Here is a 22,883-nt window from a genome sequence, read left to right as displayed (position 1 = left end):
ATTGGTTTTTGTGACCTTTTCCATTGCTTTCTAATTTTGGAGGGGGAGTAAAATGCAAAAAGTTATTTTCTTTCAGTGAAAAATGTAATAAGGTTTTTGAAGTGATACATCCATTTTAAATTTTTATACGTACAGTCTTGGTGATTTTTGAATTGTTTTTACAGATCTTAGGAGTTAAAAGTTATTTCTTTAAAAATGTCAGCTATTGACCTGGAAAGAGTAAGATTTTCTGATGGTGTTTACCAAATGTTTCTGGTGATCTCCATTAAAGATTTTCATCCTCTAATTATAATGATACAGTGCAAAATATAAGTTTACAATGGAATTTCTTTTTCGTAACAGGGGAATATTCAACAACACCAGCAAAAGATATAGAAACAGACAGACATCACAGAGGGTCAGATGGCAAGGTACGAGCCAGGTCAAAAAGAAGCAACGATCCTTCCCCTACGGCTGACAGTGAGATTGAGGTAATAACTTTAACTTTCATTCTCTTAATAAAGCCAGCAAAGATAAACAGTTGTGTCTATTAGCAAATCCCACTGTCAGACTAGTGAGTTGTAAGAACCAGAGTAAAATGAGTAATACAACTGGAGCCTACAGACATCAGTAGTCAAAATAATTCCTCAATGTCTATATTATCAGCATCTCAAACTATTCTTCAGATGTTCTTTGTTTTTGTTCCTTTGGGCTTTTTATAAGTCTGCTGGTTCGTTCCCCCGACTTGACATGCAACAGGGGATTTCAGTGGTTGTTAGGAGAGCAGACACTCAGGATGACCAGCACACACACAGTTCCAACATTCCCCATGTTTCATTTTTGTCTGCTTTCACAAAGCAGCTATGGTCAGTGCTCCAAATAGGTTTGTGATCTTTAAAAGCTCTAGTCCAACAAGACATATTTCCTGACTGAACGAATTCTTGCAGTTGCTTAATATGTAACCATATTTCTTTTTTCCACCCCATCTGTCATCACAGCGTGTGTTTGTGTGGGATTTGGATGAGACGATAATTATTTTTCACTCCTTACTCACGGGAACCTTTGCATCCAGATATGGGAAGGTAAAATTTAATTCTTTTAGCATTACTGCTTGTCCAGCCAAATTGCGTCGGGAACTGTGGGGGCAGCTAATGAGACAGCTTTGCAAACAGATGCTGCTGATTTTATTCAGACATATTTGTATAAATATGTCCTGTGGTATTTCCTTCTAACATGTGTAAATTTAATTTACCTCCCTTTCATGTTGCAAGTAGCCCCTTGTTTTTCAAAGGCTTGTATTGTTCAGCTGCTGCTAGGTGGGACATCAGGATGTTCTTTCAATGTCTGTCTTCTGCAAGAAAGAGCCTATCTAGCAGCCAGGCAGCATTAACTCTAGTCTGAATGAGGTAACACATTTTTTGTTAGACTGATGTTTTCTTATGAATCTCAGACAACTTTTTAAGAGAGATTTTGTGTTGCTCAGTCTCATCTGCCATGAAGAACACTGGCTCCGTTTCCCATGTGGCTGCAGAAGCTCACATTTTAAGGCGGTTTTAGGAACTGTATCTTTCGCTATCCATATTTTAGATACCCCCTTTGAAATGCAGACAATTCCTTTTTTATTTTGAGGTAACTCTGTGGCTGAACAGACTGATCTTGGCTGCTAAGGAGAAAATGCTGGTTCTTAGATTTAGTACCAGGTGCTTCAATTTCTTTTTAAGGCAGCTTTTTATGATAAACACTTAAGTCACTTTGAATTACAGAATGTCAAACACTTTTAAATGGGTAGAAAAAAAGACAATATCATTACCTAATTAAAGGTGGATGACCTAGTTGGCAGCTGTTTCCACACATGGCTCTGAACAGTCAGCTTCATCTGGAGACTGGAAAATAACCCGGCATCTCTCTAGAAAGCAGAAATATGATTTGACATCATTTCATGGCTTTAGCAGCTGTACTTGTTTTATGATTGTTATAACAAGCTGAATGTGTAATTAGTAAGATAGATTTATTGTTCGCTGTTAGATGTGCGCAGTCGTAAAGGATATAAAATGGTGTTTGTGGTGTGGAAGTCTACTGCAGCACTTGGAATGCTGCTAACACTTCTAACAGCACCCTCTCTAAACCAAGCACGTGTTTCCAAGCAGGGATTTATTCAGACCCATGTTGTACAAGGTAATTGAAGTAGTTACTTTTCCCAGGGAACGTAATGAAGGAGGCAATCTGAGGCATACATGTGTAAGCTCAAACCTTCTGCCTGCAAAAAACAGAAAGAGTTAGGCAGGATCAGGAAACATAAACTTGTGCTGAGTAGATCTGCTATGTGGTCATGATTTGCATTGGGTAGGGGCTGTAGTATGCATATGGAGAATTCCCTTAATGGGCTGACTTTGTCCTAGCATAAAACCTCTGAAGCAGATGCCTTCATCTGCTGCCTCCTGCACAGGTTTAGAGGGTGTGCAGTTGGGATCTGTTGCATGGGGACAGGTGGTGGTGGTCCAGGGGTGTGATGGACCCGTGGAGGTGTACTTGTCACTGCAGTACCCGTGAGCTTGCTGATGCGTTGCCCCAAAGGCAGAAGCTGCCATCCCTAGAGGAGCTGGTGTGGGGATGAAGTGGGGTCAGGGAGTGGAGCCAGAAAAGGTTTGTTAAAAGCAGTCTCCACAAGCTGTTCCTGTCGGCCGTAAGAGCCATTTCCTTTATACAAATGTAAAGAATGATACAAACAGGATTTTTATTTTAAATGAATTAATCACCTTTTCTATTAAGTTACAACAGGCTCTTTGAGAAACTTCTCTAGAAGGATTTTTTTTTTTTGGGTAGTTCTTAATTTGTTTCATCAGTATTAAATTCCTCAGGGCTTTCCTATAAGGGAAATGGTTGTGTTATAAAAGTATTATAGGCTAATGGCTTGATCCAAAGACAACCAGAGGCTTTGGTGGGCTTTGGAACAGACCTTAAACCAAGAGGGAAGTACAGCACGCTCGGACAGGCTGTCCTGGGAACCATTAAATAGTAACACAATTCAAAAATGTTTAATTGAGCTGAACTATCAAGTACAAGTGAAGCAGTGAGCCAGAGGTTGATAGAGTTTCAGAATCTCTTACTCAAAAAATGTAGGAAGTGTTAATCTCAAAGTAAATTAAGTATTGGGGTCTAAAACTCTTTTTTTTATCCGTAATTCATCATAAAACATTCATGTGTCTGTAACTGGACATGCATGTGCTTTGAATTAGATCTCACACTTGGAGGTCTTGGTCCTGTCTGTCTTCCTGCAGAAAAGAGTCAGTTTATATGATCTTCACCATTCCCCTGACCTACATTAATGTCACAGTATCATCCTGTCTGTTGCCTTGGTAGAGCTGCTGTGCAAGGCACTCAAAGAATTAGTCTATAAAATTGATAAAGCTGAAGAATAACACCTCTTTCTGGGGTGATTTATCTGGGAAGAGGGTAGGAGGAACATCAACCATAGCTTCAGAGATTTGGGTCTAAACTCCTGTGTTCTTTAGCTACAAAATCTCAAATGGTTTCACATGATGCCCCTTGGTGATGGCAGCAAAACTCTTGATTTTGGGAAAAGAGTAAGGAATTCACAAAAAGGATTATCAATTGTAGTCATATTATTAATCATTAGTGCCTCAATATGTGCTTTCTGACATGATTTCATGTGAAAATTCTTTGGTTTCTGAGGGAAACCTCTATGGTCCTTGCCACAGGTATGGGCTCCTCAAAGCTTGTACAGTTCATCGCACGTGTTTGGAAAATAATTTGCTCACAGCATTAATAGAAGTTAAACCACCAAATTGAAGCATGAATGAATAGCCCAACCTTGGTTGCTCCTTTTTTGCCCCCTCTGCCCAAACTCTTTATCCCATGGATTACACAGTCATCAGACATTTGGTCTTAATGCCTTTCCCAGATGGTCACTGCAGTATAACCTTTATAGTGGCAGTCAGAGTGGTCTGCAGCTTCACATCTCCCTCTGCTTTCTGCCCACGGTTGAATGGATGCATACCTGCACAAACAGACGGTGTCACGGTCGAAGTGATTGGGGCAGCAAAGCTGTCAAACCCAAGGAAATCTCTCCACCCTTTGGTTTCTCATCAGGAGGCCCTCTGACAAGAAGAGGTGAAAAAAGAAAGTTCCATAGGCAGTTAACCCTGGATATTATGTTCAGGAGGGTTTAAAAACCTGTCCTGCAGGCTTCTGATCACTGTATGGGTATAGAATATTTACGGTGTGCCTGGAGACCACAACAGATGTAGACCATCATTACAGCTTAATGTACTGTCCACCCAGTCCTTTTAATCCCTTCAGACATGTAGAATAGAGTTCCCAGTCAACAGGAGGAGGGCTATAGTCTTTACTGTGTCTGCAAGGATCTGCCCACCAAATCACTGACAAAACATAATGGGAAAGACAAGACGAAATCCGTAACAGTGCTGCTGGGGTTTCACAAGAGTTGGGTAAAAGTCAAGGGGCTTTGGCCATTTGTTTGAAGCAGCTAAGCAAAGTACAGGCAAACCAGAAGGTGGTATTGATTCAGACACACTAAAAAGAGATTGCATGTACTCCCTTGCCAAAAAGAAAATCATGAGTCTATTCCCCTTGCCCTCATTGAGATTTGTTTGTTCCATAATCTGTGCTGTCAGAGCATTAAAGAAAACAAATCTACATCTCTTTCAGCCTGAGAAATGTTAAGTATTATACTGCAGATTCATTCTTATTGCTTTTCAGAGGACTAGTATCAAAGAAAAAGGGAACTCTGGCTGTGTTGTTTTCCCTAGCTGGGGGGTATATGTGAAGCTAATACCTTTTCTTAATATTTTTTATTGTTCCTAGAATGTGAATTCTTATTCTGTGTTGGCACACTTCTTGGGATTTTAGTGTCAAAATGAATTGTGAGTAAAGTAAAATCTGGAGTTAAAATTGATCTTTATGTGCAAGTTACTCTGAAATCCTGGAACCAAATGGAAAGGATTTATTTTAGCACTGTCTTAAAGAATTGAATACATAGAACTATCTAAATTCTTGAGTTGTGTTGGATCTTTATCAGTACTCTGACCATGTCTGCTGATACCTGGGAGTTACAATCTATAAAATTCCCTGTAAGATGCATAGCAATTTCTGAGATTGTTCAGCATCTTGAATTTGCTCGAATTGAGAAAAACAAACTGCAAAAAATAATAAAGCACATTATGTGTCCCAGTTGTAAGTCAGAGTAATGCAAAGTCATGTTCTAGATTTTAGTTAACCTTAGCTGAAAGGTGCCTCAGAGCCTGGACTGTGTGGCTGCTTTGCCTGGAGTGGCCGCTGCAGCTGCTTTCAGTGGGGATTTGCTGAAATAGTTTGCCTCATAGTTGCTTGATTGAGGCAGAGGTTTGGTTGATCTAGATATGATAGCCATATCTGTTTATTGCTTTTGCATTTCAGCAGTGGCAATATGAGATTTATTGAAGTTCTGAGCAGACAGGTATCAGTGAGATAGAGACAGGATATTCACTCAAGTTGCCAGCCTGTGTGAACACGGGCTCTGCCTCTCTACTGAGGGACTTGCAGTGGCACAGGTATATGAAGAACTAGGAGAGGGCCCTCCAATGACAGCCAGGCCTCAAGACCTTTCAGAGAGAGTAGCAAAAGTTGCTGCTTGGCCCAATTGAGGTAAAGATGATTTTCTAGCATTTCAAGCTGCTGTATATTGGCTGTCTCTGAACTGGACTATTTCGTTCTCACCAGAAATGATGTTGTGGGTCGAAGAAACCTTGTTGCTCAAGTTTCACTGGCAGTTACATATTCTTACAAAAAGTTTTCTTTAAAGTGAATTTGAATTTCCAATTAAAAAAAAGAAAAGTCATTGAAAAGTTCCTGCTTGGCTCTACTCGAGATCCCTGTAAAACCCCAGGGTTGATTTTTTTCCTACTCTCATTGAATGCTTCAAGTAGTCTGTGCTTTTCCCTGCTTTGTTCTCTCGCAGAACCCTAAAGCCAGGACCTGATTGAAACACCATAGGGATTTAATCAAATCTGATGGTGATTCATGCTTCTAATGGCTGAATCTGTCCTTTACTACTTTACAAACTGAGAAGGAATAAAACCCCATTTTATTGCTCGGCTGTTAAAAACTATTTGTAGAAGTTGCTAAGGTTCAAATCAAAAGCGCCCTCCCTTGAGGACTATTAGTTAATTCTAAGTGCCATGGCATCGCTTTTTTCCTTCTTCTCTCGCTTGAGATGTGGCCTTATATCACGACTGCTGTTCAAACATCTGAGAGTTTTCCATTCCTTTGACAAACATGAGCCAAAGTGCTTAAGGACATCTGTTTATTTTATTTCTTTAATGAGAAAACCTTCCAATTTCTTACTGGCTCAGCTGTGTTTATTTACGTTTTGTTAGTCATATGTGTGGGGCACCTTGGGACGTTAAAAACCTGCAGAGGCCTATGCTGAGTGCTGCTAGCAGGCATCCTGGTCAGAAAGGCAGAATAAGCCCTTCCTAAGGAAAACACAGTCTTTGGAACTCCATAAAATAGATTTTCAAAACAAATAGTGCCTAATTCACTCAGTAGATCATGGATTAAGTCAAGATGAATACAATTTGGAAAGGATTTTCTGAGGAAGTTGGAGATTTTTTTACCCACTGGAGGCTAAACCTTGTGTTTAATGCCTTTTTAAGTTAAATTAAAAAAGCATTCAGTCACTGCAGGTAATAAAGACGACTGTTACTTTAGACATGCTGCTATATCAATTATTAGTTCATTATTGGAGAGAAGGGAGTAAATAATTCCAGCCATTTGATTATTTCAGATGTGTATTTCAGGAGCAAACATCTGTGTTTATCATCTGTACTCTTGATGAGAAGCAGCAGGAGAAACAGCAAAACCAGATCCACAACAGCTTAGATGGTGGGCATGGGAGATGCTCTGAGCTCATGTAGATGTAACCTCTTGTACTAGAGCTTAGGAGAGCAGAGGGTTTTCTAAGCAAAGTGCACATGTGGTATTTGGAAGTATTAAAGGATTAATTTTGACATAAAATATGTATCAGAAGCAATGTTGGATTGTCAAACAAGCGTGAGCAAAGGGACGCTGCTTTCCAGTATCACTTAACCGTGACTTGGTATTAAGGGAAGAATAGTTCGAAAAGCAGAAGGACATAAGTTGTGTTAGGAAGTTGCATGTACAAACTACATAATTGTGCAGAGGATTACATACAGTGATGTGTTTCCACCAAGCTTTCCAGGAGTTTTGTATTTTTCACAGTTATCAAGAGCTTGCATAGAGAAGTAGAGTGATATTACAGTGTTGAAGAGAAGGGAATGAAGACATATTTGGTTTAAATTTCACTCCCTCTTATGCTCTGTACAGTAAAAAAAATAAATTATTTGTAGATTTTTTGGTCACGAACCTTTTGTATTACTAAATAAAAATAATTTCCCTTTGTTCTCAAACATCATGGCCCAGCTTTTAACCTGTATTTAAGTACAGTATTCCCACAGGACTGGAATCCATTTTAGAACTCATGGGTTCAGACACTGGATAAATTAGTGTAGACATTACTGCGTGTCCCTAAGCATAGTTCACTTAAAGAGACAGGAGAAGCTTTTTAGTCTCCATGTGCTCTTGAATGTGAGGATTTAATGACTGACATGCCAATTGCTTATTTCCAGGGTATAGTCCGCAACCATTTCTGAACAGATACATGCCAGTAAAAAGTCCTTCAGTAAATAATAAGCAATAATTTGGAAGTATCTCTCCAGCCACACTAAGGGTGATTATGAAAAGGTATCTGAAGAAAAGGGATTAAATTGTATTTGCTGTCCTGCTAGCATGGACCTTTCAGAAGGTCGCACTGTGATAACTGTAGATGCTGTTCATTTAAATTTGGGAGATTGTCTAATAAACCTGGATATATCAATGTTCAGGTAAAACAATATGTCTTTGTTTTGGGGGAAAAAAGGGTTAGAGCCTGAAAAGCTGAGTGATTCTATTTGAATCACTTATTTAAAAAGTCTGAAGTGTGGTTACTTAAGTCATTTCTGAAAATGGGTTTTGATTCTGAGCTACTTTGATTATTTAAAGCAAAGTTTCTCACAGATATCTGCTCTCTCAATTGAAAACTCTGAGAGCCTGGGTCTGGCTGTAGTCTGTGTCTATTAAAAAGATAAAATTGTAATCTAAGCTAGTTAAGTGTAGTTAAAGAGCTAAATGTGTTCTCTTCCTCAAAAAGACATGGACTTACTTGAACTAGAACTGATGCACATGTCCTATCATTATGCGAAACCCTTGTTCATGTCTCAAATTCTGATCAAGGTATAAAATATTACAGTGCAAGAATGATTATTCTCGCAGTCTCTTTTTGTTCAAACATGTAGCCCAGGCATTTGTATCTTTGCTTTTTTGATTATTATTATTATTATTTTTATATAGCAACCAAGCTGGTCCATTTTCCAGGAGTTTCCATGTAATTAAACCCAATTAAAACTATTAAATTCTTTCTTTTGGTGACAACTTCATTATTAAGAGCTAACCACAAGGAGGAGATTTAACTTGGAAAGCCCTTGATTGTATACTAATCCGTCTCTCACCTCTGGCTGACACCTGTGGCAGATAAACCCTAGAGAATAGGAGCCTGATGAATACTCTTAATTAATACTTTCTTCCTTGTAGAAAAGTAATTATTTGCTCATGGCATAAACAGGTATTTGGCAGGGATTTAAAGAGACTGATTAGTTTTAAATACTAGGGCTTTATTTTGTTGGTTTTTTTTTTAATAGGGGGGAGGTCTGAATCCAAGATCCATGCTCAGAATGACTTTGTCCTAACATTCTGAATGTCGGGTTAATTGGCACATTGCTAAATAGAAGCAGAGTTAGACAAGAAGCTGATTTGTTATCCGTCTCAAAGGAACCAGCTTTGCCCCTTTGCTAATGGCCTGCAAGTCTGAACAGGGTACCTGTAAGACAGAGGCTTGGAATGGGCTTTGGAGCCAGGATCGGAGGCGAGAGTGACTTGCACTTGAGAGATTGCCAGAGATAAGTCTGCTTCTCTCTTCCTTTCAAAATTACAGTGTACAAGAGGGGAGAGCTGGCTATGGACATCCAGCCAACTGGATTAGCAGTAGCTGCAGGTGTTCACTAATACATGTCTCTCTAATGCATACTCTAGGACAAGTATAAGCAGTTTATGAAAAATCAATCTCAGTGATTCCGGAGAGCAGTGGTAAGAAGGTTTTAATATGGACTCACTTGGGAGGGTGCTGACAGTGCAATGTGAAGTGTGGCTGCAATGTACACAGGCTTTTGTGTTGGTGATTCCAGTACCTTTAGTAGCAGTTCAGTCTGGAGAAGATGAGGCTCAAGGGGGACCTTATCTATCTCTACAAGTATCTGAAAGGTGGTTGTAGTGAGATGGGGGTCGGTCTCTTCTCCTAAGTAACAAGTGATAGGACAAAAGGAAACGGCCTCAAGCTGCACCAGGAGAGGCTTAGGTTGGATATTAGGAAAAAATTATTCACTGAGAGAGCGGTCAGGCATTGGAACAGGCTGCCCAGGGCAGCGGTGGAGTGACTGTCCCTGGAAGTATTCAAAAACCATGTAGATGAGGCCCTAAGTGGCATGGTGGTTTAGTGCTGGCTTTGGCAGTGCTGTGGTAAAGGTTGGACTTGCTGATCTTAAAGGTCTTTTCCAACCCAGTTGATTCAATGATTCAATGAAAACTACTACTCCTGTTTGTTAAAGGTGGGAGTGAAGGGTGTATTGAGGAGGGGGAATATCAGTGTCTTTGAGAATGAATACTGCAGAATGACCACTGCTCCTCTGGTGCTTATTTCCCCCAGCCGATGGGAATAAGCCTGATAAAGCTGTGCGTTGGAGGGTCAGGAGTGCCTGGACGGCCATGTGTGAGCACCAGAGGTTAGCACTAAAGTAATGTGTGGAGCTGTTTAATTGTGACACTGAGGGAAGCTCCAACAGTAGTGCATGGCAGAGGTGAGGCACATAGGGATACGCTGTGGTGCTGGAGGTTTTGTTTACAGAAGGAGTTCATTGCCTGTTTTCTATCCCTGCCTCTCATTGTCCTTGTTTGTGAAAGCATGACTCCTAGATTAGCAAAGGGGTAGGACCTTGCTTTTCTAAAGTTACTAAACAAGCACCACGGGTTCAGTTTTTAGATTAATCTGTTTTCTCTGTAAAAAAATGGTTCCTGGAGGAGATTTAATTTCAAGCTGTCTGTGATCCATTCTTCCTTGGGCTCATGTGCATCAGAAAACTAGATCTGTTACCCAGGAAGCTTGGTGCAGGGCTCCCGGGTGCAGTTTTCTCATGGAAGGACATGTTAGCAGGAATCATCGATAGGAATGTGGTAAGTTTGTGTTACTTTGTTAAACTGCAACAGAGGCATTAGCAGCCCACCAGGGCATCTCCTGCAGCACAGAGATACCCTTTAGTGGTACAGGATTTTTGTGCCTACAAAGAGCTCTTCATCAACATTTTCAGGTAAATTTCATAGTTCTTGTTCAGTTTACACACTGTATGTAAAATTTGGACAACATGGTGATTGAGACACCTAATCTCATTTTGGTGCTTTCTTGTCAGGCTGATTTTTCTGTTTACTCATATTTGAATTGAAAGCTGCAGTGACTGTGTCTTTCTTCTGTGTGGGTACAACCTCTAGCACAGCAGGGTTCAAGTCTGGGACTAGTGCTTCTAGATGCTACAGTAATGCAAATAAATTAACTGCCAGTGGAACCCTGGCCTAATGCCTCCAGACACCTATATCATAGTGGGAGTGCTGATTTGCCTTTTAACTTTATCAGCCTCTTCTTTAAGACTTGGAAGCATGCCTTGCTATAGAGGAAATGTCCATACTGTGAAGGCAGTGACGCCAAATCATTTCCCCAAACAACTTCCCCTCTGGGTGGTAAAGTGCATTTTTCTGCTTTATTTTCATTCCATCATATTCTCTATCTCAAGAGAAAGATTTTTTATTTCCCCCCCCCCCCATCTACATTTCTATATTGTTTAGATTAAGAGAAGGTAACTTCATACAGTGTGGAAATGTTTCCTTCTCCCCATTAGTGATTAATACCAATGAAGCTAAAGACAAAACTTAGAGGATAAATGGCAGATACCAATCAGTGAGATTTCCTGAAAGAGTTTTAAATTCTAATGATCCTTGAAATGTATAAAAATAAATTGCTTCATTAAAAACTATTTTACAAAATAATTTCTTCCTAGCAGCATATTTTCTACAAAACAGTTCCCCAGTGTAACTACACCTGGGTAGTAAAATTTGATGCAGTGCTGTTCACATGGGGCCACAGTCAAATGTCCTGATCACGCTTGTGTCCCTGTGCCTCGTCAGGGGAGGAGGTTTGGGGCTTAAAATTAGAGACATGTTCAAGGCAAGTCTGTTGAAGTTTACTTTTTGCCCAGAGGAGAAAGTGCCCTTCTTTCTGGGACAGCAACAAGCATGTTTAAACATGAGTGACAGAGCTTTTCTTTAGATGGGCACAATGCTTGTGACTCACACACATGGCTGAAACCACAGCCATTCTGCTCTAATTAAAGAGAACTACACCAAGAATGCGTAATAATTAGGTTAGTGTGTAATACACCATCCATGTCAACAGCATCTGCCACAAAGGTTGATTGAAATGTACTCATCCTCCAAACATTGTGCTCCCTGTTAGAGCTCCTCGACTAATTCATTACCATCCTGTCATACAATAACATGACTCCACAGAAGTCTGCAGAAAATTAGAGCAAAGACTACATATAAATCTGCCCTGGTTTAGCATGGATTGTAACTTCAGTGGAGGAAAACCACCCACATAAACATAAAGATGAGAGATCTCCGTCCTAATGAAGATGAATTATTAAAAAAGAAGCTGTGTGGGAATGCTGGGGTTTTTTTCCCAAGTTGTCTGTTGTTTAGTTTGAACAGACACAATGCTTTTGAGCTGGGAGTGTTTATCAAATTAACCACAGATTAGTTTTTGCTTGTGTTTTTGAAGTATTTAATGAATAAGGAAATGTTCTGGTGGCGACCTTGTTTGCATCACTGTGTTTCTGTGCTTTTGCTGTGGGTTTAGGAACAAGGTTGGTTGTTCAGGGGCAGGAGGGGTGGTTGATTTTATGCTCTAGATGCATGGAACAGTTACTGAGACTCATTTAATATTGCAGTGCATGAGGCTGGGTACAGCAGGTCACTTAATGGTGTTTCCGAGTAGCAGATCCGTGGAGGCTGTATCCAGTGCCCAGTGGGCAGCTTTGAAGCAGTGAGCCAAGAGCTGTAGGAGCTCTGCAGCCACCATCCCCATCCAAGTGGCAGCTTAGAGGCCCAAGCAGATCTGCTATGCTCATGCAATCAGCTGTTAATGTAGCTTTCCAAGCCAAAGGATAGGGAAATAGCCCAGCCAAAAGCCATTTTTGCCATGCAAGATTGTCTGTGGGTGGCTTCTCTGGCCAAGCAGAGTCAGCCCTGTCAGCCTGAGACAATTTTAGTTTGCACTTGCCGACTTGGTGAGGAAATGAAGTGGCAGCCGTCTCACAGGCGGTTTGTCTCAGATGGGTAACAACAGGCAGGGAAAAACATTAATTTTCTAAACCAAATCAACTAAACACACTAAAGTAGAGCTGCAGGTTAGCGTAGTCCTTCTCCAGAGGAATTTAATTAAGACTTTGCCACTGATGTTGGTAGGAGCAGGATTTGGATGTGAGAAAGTTCACACATGCTTAGGAACATGTAGAAGCCGTTTTTGAGCTGCTGGCATGTGCGTTTTCACGTTCTCTTAATCGTTAAATAGCGTATTTTAGAAGTGCTGCAGGCAGCCGGAGCCTCTGCATCATGTCCTTCCCTTTTAGGAAGCAGTTTGGGACACTCTTGGGGAAGGGCCAAGTGAGACCCACCCCCCGGGTAGGTGAGGGGCTGCTGGCACAAGGAAGTGCAGAATAAGCAAACCAGCCTGTGCAGACAGGGCGCTGCATGCAGTAGTGTGGCTGCTCTCGTATCTCATGTCTGGGGGCATGTCTGCTGCCGAGGACAGTAGATATTGTGCTGATCACCTGAGTTATTGCAGTAAAGACCTAAGCCAGACGTGCTGAGACACATGGATTGCAGCCTCTAGAGAAAGAGACTGCATTTATGGGTTCTGTTTTCAGATTTTGCTCACCAAGTTGCTGTTTGACATTAAAATGCTGACCTTCTAGGGCTGGTTTGAAGGACAATGTCAGGAAAGCATCACCCTCTGTGAACTCTGTTGCTTGTAACTCTCCCCTGACCATTCACTAATGCTGCAATTGGAAATCAATTCTTGGTCTAAACTACTGAAGCAATTTTCATGTAGTCATAGGTGTTCAAAGGTTCTTGTTATGTCTTCTGAAGTGTTGGGCTGTTATTGGTCAAGGCAAGCCATAGACATCCTTCAAAGAACAGAATTTAATTACCTTTGAAAACAGAAGAAAGGATAGGAAAACCATTTTAAGATACACTTGAGAAATAAAATTACTTCAATGAACATATCTTCAGGAACAGGACTGTGTAAATCCTATGTTTGTTCTAAGATCCTCTACCTCTCCCTCCCAGAAAAAAAAAGAAGAACAAAGTGAATGGGTAAAAACCTGGTTATATTTTCCCCTCACAGGACACTACAACGTCTGTGCGGATAGGTCTTATGATGGAAGAAATGATCTTCAACCTTGCAGATACACATCTGTTCTTTAATGACCTGGAGGTATGTAGCTGCTTATTTTATTTAACATCTCTCTCTCTAATCATTTGCATCTGGTCTACAAACTTGTTTTTCTGGCCTAGAAACTTTCATTTTTGACCCCAAAGAAATAGGCCTTACATGGCTTATTGGAAGCATACTTTACTGTGTCCCTTTGACATCTTCATTCTGTTAAGGAATTTTTTTTCTAAATACACAGTAACAATGATGCCTTTTGGCAGTTTTGCTAAATCTAATAATGAGGACATCGCTGCTGCTTCTCCTGAAATTTGCTATTTAATAATTTTATTAAGCTAAATTAGCAAAGATCCTATGGGGCAGGTAGCAATTAGCTGTGAGCCACTGCAGAGGGTTTAAAAATGGTCTCTGCTCTTGAGGAAGTTCTGTTTGCACACACAGAGCAGGAGGTCTGTTCAAGCTCAGGCACACTGCAGCATGAAACTGTGGGAGTTTCAACATAAAAGACCAAGAGGAAGAATCCTTCCTGTTTGTGGCATGGTTAGATCTGATTATGCCTTATACAAAGCAGAAATCCTTTTGAATACAGTCAAATTCAAGCAAAGTGATGCTAGCAGAAGCTGATAAAAAAATCTGGCATCCCTGGGTAGACCTCAGTGGTCTCTTTCTTCACTTGAAAAAGAAAGAATTTGTTTCTGTGCCTGATGAGTTCAGTGAGAACTTCTGGTTCCTTCACTGCATAGTTGCACTGTTGTCCTTCGCATTACAGGAGGTACAACTTTCCTGCCACCTGTCTCCTTGCAAGCTGAGGTTTCACTTGCTGAGAATTTTCATTTCCTTTTGAAGACAAGTAATGGCTAACACCTGAACTGACAGATATTTCCTCTTTCAGCTTTTTTCAAAGAGGGAGTTGGTGATAAGGTTATGGGAAGTACAAAGTGAAAAAGTCCTCCTTAGGGAGGGGGAGGGGGAAGCTGCTCTTTGGGAGTCCAGGGTACTGTATAAGTAGTGATAGTATTTAATATGCAACCAGCACTTTCCACCCATCAGATCTTAACATCTAATGCAACAAAGCTCCATGTCCTGCAGAAAGCCACCCTCCGGAAAACTTCTGCCTATCTAGACTTTTGCAAGAATAGAAGTTGGCAAATCATTTTAAAACAAGTTTTCTCCTTGCTTCACTTACTGCTATAAAACATGAAATGAAGTACCATTTGGAGGGACAACAAAGGAAGACATACAAAGATGATAACTCAAACCATTAGTGTTACTTAGTGCTGTTTTGTTGCTGCATGAGAGAAGAGAAGCAGATTTCAGTTTGGAAGAAATGGTAGCGATAGTCATCCATCTCTGTTCATTAACCACCCTGCTTCTTCATTTAGGATGGTAAATAAAAGTCAGGTTTAAGTATTCAGAAAGTCATATTTAAGGATCATACATCATCAAGTGCAAGGCTTGGACAAAAAAGAAAAAAAGTGGTGAATTATGTTCTTAAAACAGAAAAAAGAAATTGGTAAAAAACAAGCACAGAAGCTGATTCAGTTCTAGACCCACAAACATTACCATATACATTAGCACCATCATGTGGTATAACACTGGCCTGTACAAGACAAAATAAGCTAAAAACACTCAAACCCTTTCTGAGCATCTTCTGTGTTGGGGCAGCATGATAGAAGCCGTAACTGAGCAAGCAGCAGGATAGTTGCCCAACTATCTAGATGATGGGGCACACTAGAGATGCGCCATGACAAAGGTCAAGGCACCAAACCCGACAAGGGCAGGCTGTGCATTGCACTTCCAGGGTATGCAGGTTGACACAAGCATTGCTCTGTTCAGGAGGTTGTTAGCAGCATAACCCAGGGAAGCAAGGCCTCTGTTTTCTGAGACCCATGTTGAAATCATGCACGTGTGGTTTCGCCACACTAATTCATCCACTCATATAGCATATAGGCAAAAGTATAGGCCATACAAGATGTTGTGTACAATGGGCTTTGATCACACTGCAGCATATACCAGCAAATATTCACCTGAAAGGAGGTATTCTCACTTTATATTCTGTCCCCCTTTGGGACACTGAGGAGACAAGAAGTTGCCCAAGATTACAGATCACAGTGAAGTTAAAATACAAACTCTGAGCTTTCCAGGGCTGAGCTTTTTCTCCCAGATGCCTTTTTTTCACGGCGCAATGCTTGCTAAAGAATAGTACCTTCCACTCCCAGTCCCTCTGGAGACATTGTTGTCTAGCACTCTGGAAAACAAGTGTTAAGGACAGAAGGACTGACAAGAAGATGAGGAATTAACAAACAAGGGGATTAGTGTGTTTACAAGTTACTGCCTTTCAGAGCCATCCCTGGAGGTTTTGTGTTCTGGGAACTGTTAACTCCTCACCTAATGAGGGATGCAAGCTCGGCTGATCAGTGAATCCACAAGATGTTTAAAAATCTCTAACATAGCCCTGATATGCAAATAGCGACAAGCTGTGCATTCATCAGTTGTTTTCATATGTGCAAAGATGTACCTTGAGAGTATTCAGAGGAAGCATAAGTGATAACAGAAGGTGCTTCTCTATGCATCTTCAGGAACAGCTTGTGTTTCACAAGGAGGCAGCAGAGGCTTTCTCCAAGCCTGCAGTACTGTTTCAAGGCTGCATTAGCACAGGCTGCTTCACGTGTGGGTACAGGCGTCTGGTCCCACCTGGAGGCAGGTTGTGTGGCACAGACTGACCTAGAGATACCACAACAATAAAACCAGTACAGTTCCAAGAGCTGTGAGGGTTGACTGAGGTCTTACAGGTTTGACTCAGTTACAGGCTGTATGTGCCACACATCATATCCCTCAGAGATCCTGGAGCATCATTTTAAAAAGCCAGCAGATGTGAAAACTGGGATACGTTCCCACTGCAGACATCCACTCCAACAATCTGGTCCTTCTTTGCAGCAGCCCAGATATCCTGCCTTGTTTCCCTACTCACTGTGATTTCAAAGAAATTCTGCAAGAATGAAAAATTAGTCTTGTAACCAAGTAGTAAAACATGGGCCATGTTCTGCTTTAACCAGCTTCCCTGTGTTTCACCCAGTAACACGATAGGCTCAGCCAGTGGACTATGAGGTAGCGTCTCACCAAGTGTCACGGTATTTTATTAAGTTAGAAATGTGATAGCTACTGTTGTCACACTTCAGTGTACAGAACAATTCATTCACAAATGAGAAAAACAGATCTCTCCACAAATACCTTTCCCCTGACTTAATGCCCTGCGTTATTGTATGATACAACTGAAGTGCAGTGGGCTGCATCAAGAATATCCCAGCATGGCTCTCAACAGCTATTGGGAGGGGAGCTTAAAAATGATGGGGGTAGAGGGGAGGGAGAGAGAAAGAGGTGCCAGGAGAGATCTGCTGTTCAGCCTTTTGGCTCCAATTATATACAGAAATACACACCCCAGTTATAGGTTGATAAGAGGACTAATGGGTCAAGAACAAGATAAAATTGTCTTTTTGAGAACTATCTCGAATAAATGCTGCAGAAAATCTAATGATTATGAACAAGAACTAGCTGTGACATTTTGCCATTGATAACGAATTTGGTTAATTGTTTAGGGGATGTTTTTCTTTTTTTTTTTTTTTTTTGAAAGGGGCTAGTTTAAAGTAGCTTATAAACTCCTAATTGTGTAAGGAAAGTAAGACAAATTCTGTGGTTTACAGAATAATGAAGAGGTGAAAAATAACTGTACCTTGGTTAGCTGCTCTTGTGCTGACTTTGGAGTCCTGTTGTACCAAGTGCTTTTTTCTTCTATTGAAAAATCAACCAGAGCAAAAGAGAAGAGTTCATCAGCTTGAATGAAGGCTTTCTGTCTTGTTCTTACCTGCAAGGGTCATGGAGGAAGGAGATTTAAGGTGGTGGGAGAAGCTTCCTGTTTTTTCCTCCTTCTAGTCTTAATGGTAAGACTAGGAAAGAGACCAAAGAAACGACGTTTCTCAGATTTTTGAGGCAGGGCCTCCACCATTCAAACAATGAAGAATTTTGGGAGATAAGATCTAGAGTACATACTTCATGCAGGCTGAGCGCCAACTATATATTCTGGTTAAACTTCCTGTGCATAGATTTCCTCATTACTGACACACATTATTCCTTCACTCTGAGGCGGGGGCTATGAAAGGCTGCCGCCTTCAGTGCTCCTGTGCAGCTTCCCTGTACATCAAAGGAAGCTCAGCCCCTCAGAACAAACCAGGAAAACACTGGCAGGACAGGCATCTCTGGAAAGTTCTTTGGGACAGATCTCCCCATGTAATTATGTGGGCATACACCTCCTGTCAAAAGCAGTATTCTCACAGGGGGACAGGCTGCCAAATCTTTGCCTTATCATGCATACAGAGTTTAAAAACCACAGTTTTCCTGGCAAAAACCCAAGCATCTCTCTCCCTCCTGTCTGCATAGAAGGGAGTTCCACTTACTTACTGTATTATTCAAGAGCTGTTTTGCCCTTAGATAATGGCAGATCTCACATACACACTTACTGTCTAGTCATATTTTGTGCAAGTGCTATGTGATGCTTGTTCCTAACAATTAACTGGCTAGACTAGGCCAGACAATACTAAGATTTTATCTCCTTATTATTACATTTAATGCAATTTTTCATTATGTTCTTTCCATTTTTTTTCCCCAAAGCATTTACTTACTGCTGTATTTTTTTCCATATGCTTCTCAGGACTGTGACCAGATCCACATAGATGATGTATCATCAGATGATAACGGTCAGGATCTAAGGTACGAGATGGGATCTCCAGGCTGGAAGCTGCAGGTCAGGTAGTCCCCAGCTGTTTGAAAATAGCAGGGGGCTGGTCAGTGATGTAAAATAACATTCTCAGCCATGCACCCTCTCCCCTTCCTGGCTCCATGCTGTCTGCAGTAAGCACACAGAAGCACAGAGTCCCCTTCTTCACATTAATATGCCTGTGCCTGTTGTCAGGCCCTGACTATATTGAGCTTTGAACCATTATGAGAAATATAATTAAAATTAGGTTGAACTCCAGTCAGTCTACTCTAGTTTCTGATGTGATTTGGCCAGTCAGTTAGTGCAGGTATGGCCAAAAATGCTTCAAAACCATATTGAAAGATTTCCCACTGCCCAACCTGTAATACATGGGCTCAGCAGTGAGGATTATGGACCTTGCCATGCCAGAGCTCTGTCACTGGTAGAAACTTGTACCAAAATTGCACCAAATCTGTGTTAGATTATTATGTACCTAAAAAAATACTTCTGTACAATTACATCCACCTTTACCAAAGTGTTGACTGCAGAGTTGTGATAATTGGCACAAGAATGAAATGGGAAGAACTCATATAGAGCTTTATAATTTATGTTTTTATGGCTGGTTATTATGAGAAATTGGTGCAGAAACAGCACAGAAAACAATGAGGTGTTTTAGGGAAGAGACTTTTTCTTCTGCAGAGAACACTCTGTCCCCTTCTCTTGCTCTGGTTCAAGTTGAGTTTGTCCAGATCCACTGGGTCTGTGACCTGATCTGGCCAGCTGTGCCCCATGAGCTGCAGTTGCCCTCTTCCATCGCAGATCAGTCTGAGACCTGCTCAGACCACAAAACCATCCTGCTGCTGTCATCCAGCAAACATTTTAAGATGACATGAGCTGGTTCTGGCTCTTTCCATGCCCTCCCTCCCAAACCAGGGAACTGATTCACCTGAAAAGCAACTTTTTTTTTTAATTCCATCGTCTTTTAACTAGAACAGTTCCCTGATCTGATTCACCTCAGTGCTGAAGAGGTGCCTGTGCTGGTACAAAGGAAGGGACATCAAGAAGGGCTGAAGACAGGAGCAAATGCCTGGTAGAAGGCAGGATTGCTTCCTTCAGAGAAACTGCCTGTTTAAGGTCTTTGTGGAGCTGTTACTTGCCCCAGTTCACTGTTGTAATTACTCTAGAGTTGCTTTGAAGTATTGAGTTTTATAACAAAGGCAAACAAGCAAATACCCCACAACTTCATATGTTGCAGGCAGTTAAGTCTCCTTTAGTTAATTTCTTAATTTTTTTCTTGATCTAATTTGTGTTCAGAGCCTGTTTAGCCATATAGCCAAGCAGTAAAAGGTAACACCGGGATTTTCTCCTTTAGGATGTATTTCTGCAGTTCCCTCAGCAGCCTGGGCGAGAAGTTCAGTGAGCTGAGGACAGGCAGAGGTTTTGTAGTCCAGAGAACCTCAGAACTGGCAGGGGGTGCTGAGAAACCTGCACTGTGTTTACAGTCAGAGCATTTTTTAACCTGTGCTAGTAACCATGCTAGGGATGAACTCCAGTTCTACACAGTGTGTCCTGAGCATATCTCTGCTGCCACTTGTCTTTGCATTTCTTTTCAACTGTTTCCACTCCCTGCTGCTGTATAGACTGTAATTTACTGACCTCTCCCCTTCCCTCCTCCCTTTTCAGCACATATAACTTCTCTGCGGATGGCTTTCACAGTTCAGCTGCCAGCACAAATCTGTGTCTGGGCTCCGGTGTTCATGGGGGAGTTGACTGGATGAGGAAATTAGCATTCCGCTACCGTCGGGTGAAAGAGATGTACAACACCTACAAAAACAACGTAGGGGGTAAGTGTCTCTGGCCAGGCAGCAAGCGTGCCTTTCATCCTTTCATCTTCCCAACTACTTCTGACCCTGCCAGGGACATCTCTGGAGGAGGTGTAGAGAGCATCGTGATAAGAGTACTTACCAGAGAGCTGAGCAAGTGTCTCAGCAGTCATCCTTAAATAAGGTTCTGCACAGGATTTGCAGGAGATATGCTAAAATACCTGGTTTAGTGGTTCAAGGAGGACTCAGGTCCAAGTGTGGGGCTTTATTTTGTAATTTCTTTGGCAGGAAAGTGACCATCTCCAATTTTCCAAAATGCTTAGTAAGCAAGCAAACAATTCAAAACTAAATATGCCTTTTGTTTTCACAGAACACATGGGTGATCTCTCTCTGAAGGCATTCTTGTATCATAACTACTTGTTTTCAACTCCCCCAGAACAGTACCACCAGATATCTTCCTTCATCTCCAGACAGTTCTCTCAATAGGTTGCTCTGATTACCTTTTAGTACATCAGTGCCAGGTTTCTGAGGAGGAAGAGAAAGAAGCAAAACTCAGGTCTCTATTGCCACAACCAGGGGTTTGTTTTGGTTAGAGGAAGCCTACCCACACGTACTGGAAAAGGTGCATAGCTTTTCAGGAGAAACAAAACCATCCTGGCTTCAGGTGCCTCTCAGCTCAGGCCACTACCTACTGTACACAGCTCTTTCATCCTCTTGCTCACTTCCCATGCAAGTAATAACGAGGCCCCGCAGCCTGTGGCTGACTGGTACCATTCTGCTGGAGAGGAAGGAAGCTGAGCTGCAGTCAGGCTTTGTGTCCCTCAGGGCAAAGCCTTGGAGTGGTGTGGCAGTGGGCAAAGGGATCAGCCTGCACCAGAGGTAAAAGAAGGGCAGTGGGAGAGTGACGGTTCAGAACATGGACAAGAGCCCTTTGGCATTCTGCATACAAAGCCATGCGGTTCCCTTTCTGTTCTTCTGCAAAGATGCTTTCCTTGCTTACAGGTTTAATAGGAGCTCCTAAGAGGGAAACCTGGCTGCAGTTAAGAGCAGAACTTGAAGCACTGACTGATCTCTGGCTCACACATGCTCTGAAGGCGCTGAATTTGATACATTCCCGGTAAGAACAACTTAAAGAATTGCCTACAGGCTTGATCCAGGATCTCCTTTGGTTCCCTTTTTCCCCCCCTCTAAACAAATCAAGACACATTTATAGTGACTTTGCTGGCCAAATCTGTGAAGGGTTGTCTACATATGTTTGGCAGACCTGAATAATGAAAGGTTGGGGTGAGCCTGAGATGATGAACTGAGCAAAAGAAGGTGCAATTCTTTTCTTGCCTTTCCTTGACTACCTCATCTGTGGCACACTTGTCACATGAGCAGATTTACAAAAGAGTAGGAAAGGGAGAAAAGGGCCCTTCTATCCATGAACATGTTCACTCAAAGCACAGACACTGCTACATGGTGTTTAAATTCCCACGAAACCGCTCCTGGCATGCATGCAGTAGGGCTGTATCACTGCTACTAGTTTGGTTTGGTTTTTTCATTCTACTAAGTTGCTCAGAGACATTACCAGTATTCACATTATCTGCCTCTAGCTGCATAATCTCACAGAGGCTTGGGAACTTCCAGTTACAAAACAGGTTTGCTTCCTACCATCTTTCAGACCAGAGTAAAAGAGAAAAACACGGACTGTTACTTCTACTGACTTTTGTTTTCCAGGCCTAACTGTGTGAATGTGTTGGTCACAACAACTCAGCTTATACCAGCCCTTGCTAAAGTGCTTCTCTATGGACTGGGCACTGTCTTCCCCATTGAAAACATTTACAGTGCAACAAAAACAGGTAAGAGCAAACTAACTTAGGCCTCACCAAAGAAAGACTGAGGTTTTGTCCCTAAGTCAGGCACATCCATCCAACCCTATTGCAACAAGCAATGTATAAGGTTTGTTTTTAACTCCATGCTTATACACCCCTAATTTACGTCCTGACTGCCCACAGTTCAGCCAGTACAGACTGGGGGGGGAAAGAACAAAAAAGGAAAAAGATCGAAGTCTTCCAAAGAGTTTACATGGGGAAGTGAGCCTGAAAAATACCCACCCTATGGAACATACACTGCGCGTGGGATGTTCAACTGCACCCCGCTATGAAGAAGAAAGTCTGGTTGGACCTGTTCCATACAGGAGCACCGTTTGGATCCTCTTACTCTTGCAGAGGGGTCAAATGTGCTGAGTGAGCTTGAAGGTGCCCGAGTAATAAATACTGGTAGGGTTGGCTTGGGGCTCTTGTTGTGTTCTGTTCTTTCTGGCGTGTTAGAACCTCTGAGGTTTGCATTTTCATATTTTTGCTGCAACCAGAATGAACAGAAGAGGGCTCTTGAATGTCACATCAGTCAACCAACTGCTGGTCTAAGTGCATCAAAGCCACAAAGCTTAGAGAAAACTGGCAGTACTTGGGAGTCCTTGGCTGATAAAGAAAATGCTAGTAACTGTCTTAAGATAGAGACAGTCCATCAGTTAGTTTCTAATTCCAAAAGAAAACATGGGAAGTAGCAGCAATTTCAGTTAGATCCCAGCTACAGTTCCAACACCTGAATGTATGAACACATCCCTGCTGTATGTGGGCAGATAAAAAAATGTGTCTTCTCT

The 22,883-nt window shown here is 41.6% G+C and overlaps 1 protein-coding gene across 1 annotated transcript in view; it reads left to right on the top strand.

The window, feature by feature from the left end:
• EYA2 (EYA transcriptional coactivator and phosphatase 2) overlaps positions 1-22,883 on the top strand; it is a 48,514-nt gene that overhangs the window by 21,844 nt on the left and 3,787 nt on the right. The window contains exons 7-13 of the mRNA XM_010023762.1: positions 343-470; positions 978-1,061; positions 13,622-13,711; positions 18,372-18,430; positions 20,100-20,260; positions 21,242-21,356; positions 21,959-22,086. Coding sequence (XP_010022064.1) covers positions 343-470; positions 978-1,061; positions 13,622-13,711; positions 18,372-18,430; positions 20,100-20,260; positions 21,242-21,356; positions 21,959-22,086 — 765 coding nt within the window. The remainder of the gene's footprint in view (positions 1-342; positions 471-977; positions 1,062-13,621; positions 13,712-18,371; positions 18,431-20,099; positions 20,261-21,241; positions 21,357-21,958; positions 22,087-22,883) is intronic.

Source organism: Nestor notabilis, unplaced genomic scaffold (assembly GCF_000696875.1).
Source record: "Nestor notabilis isolate BGI_N333 unplaced genomic scaffold, ASM69687v1 scaffold17490, whole genome shotgun sequence".
NCBI lineage: Eukaryota > Metazoa > Chordata > Aves > Psittaciformes > Psittacidae > Nestor > Nestor notabilis.
This window is presented reverse-complemented; position numbering and strand designations above follow the sequence as displayed.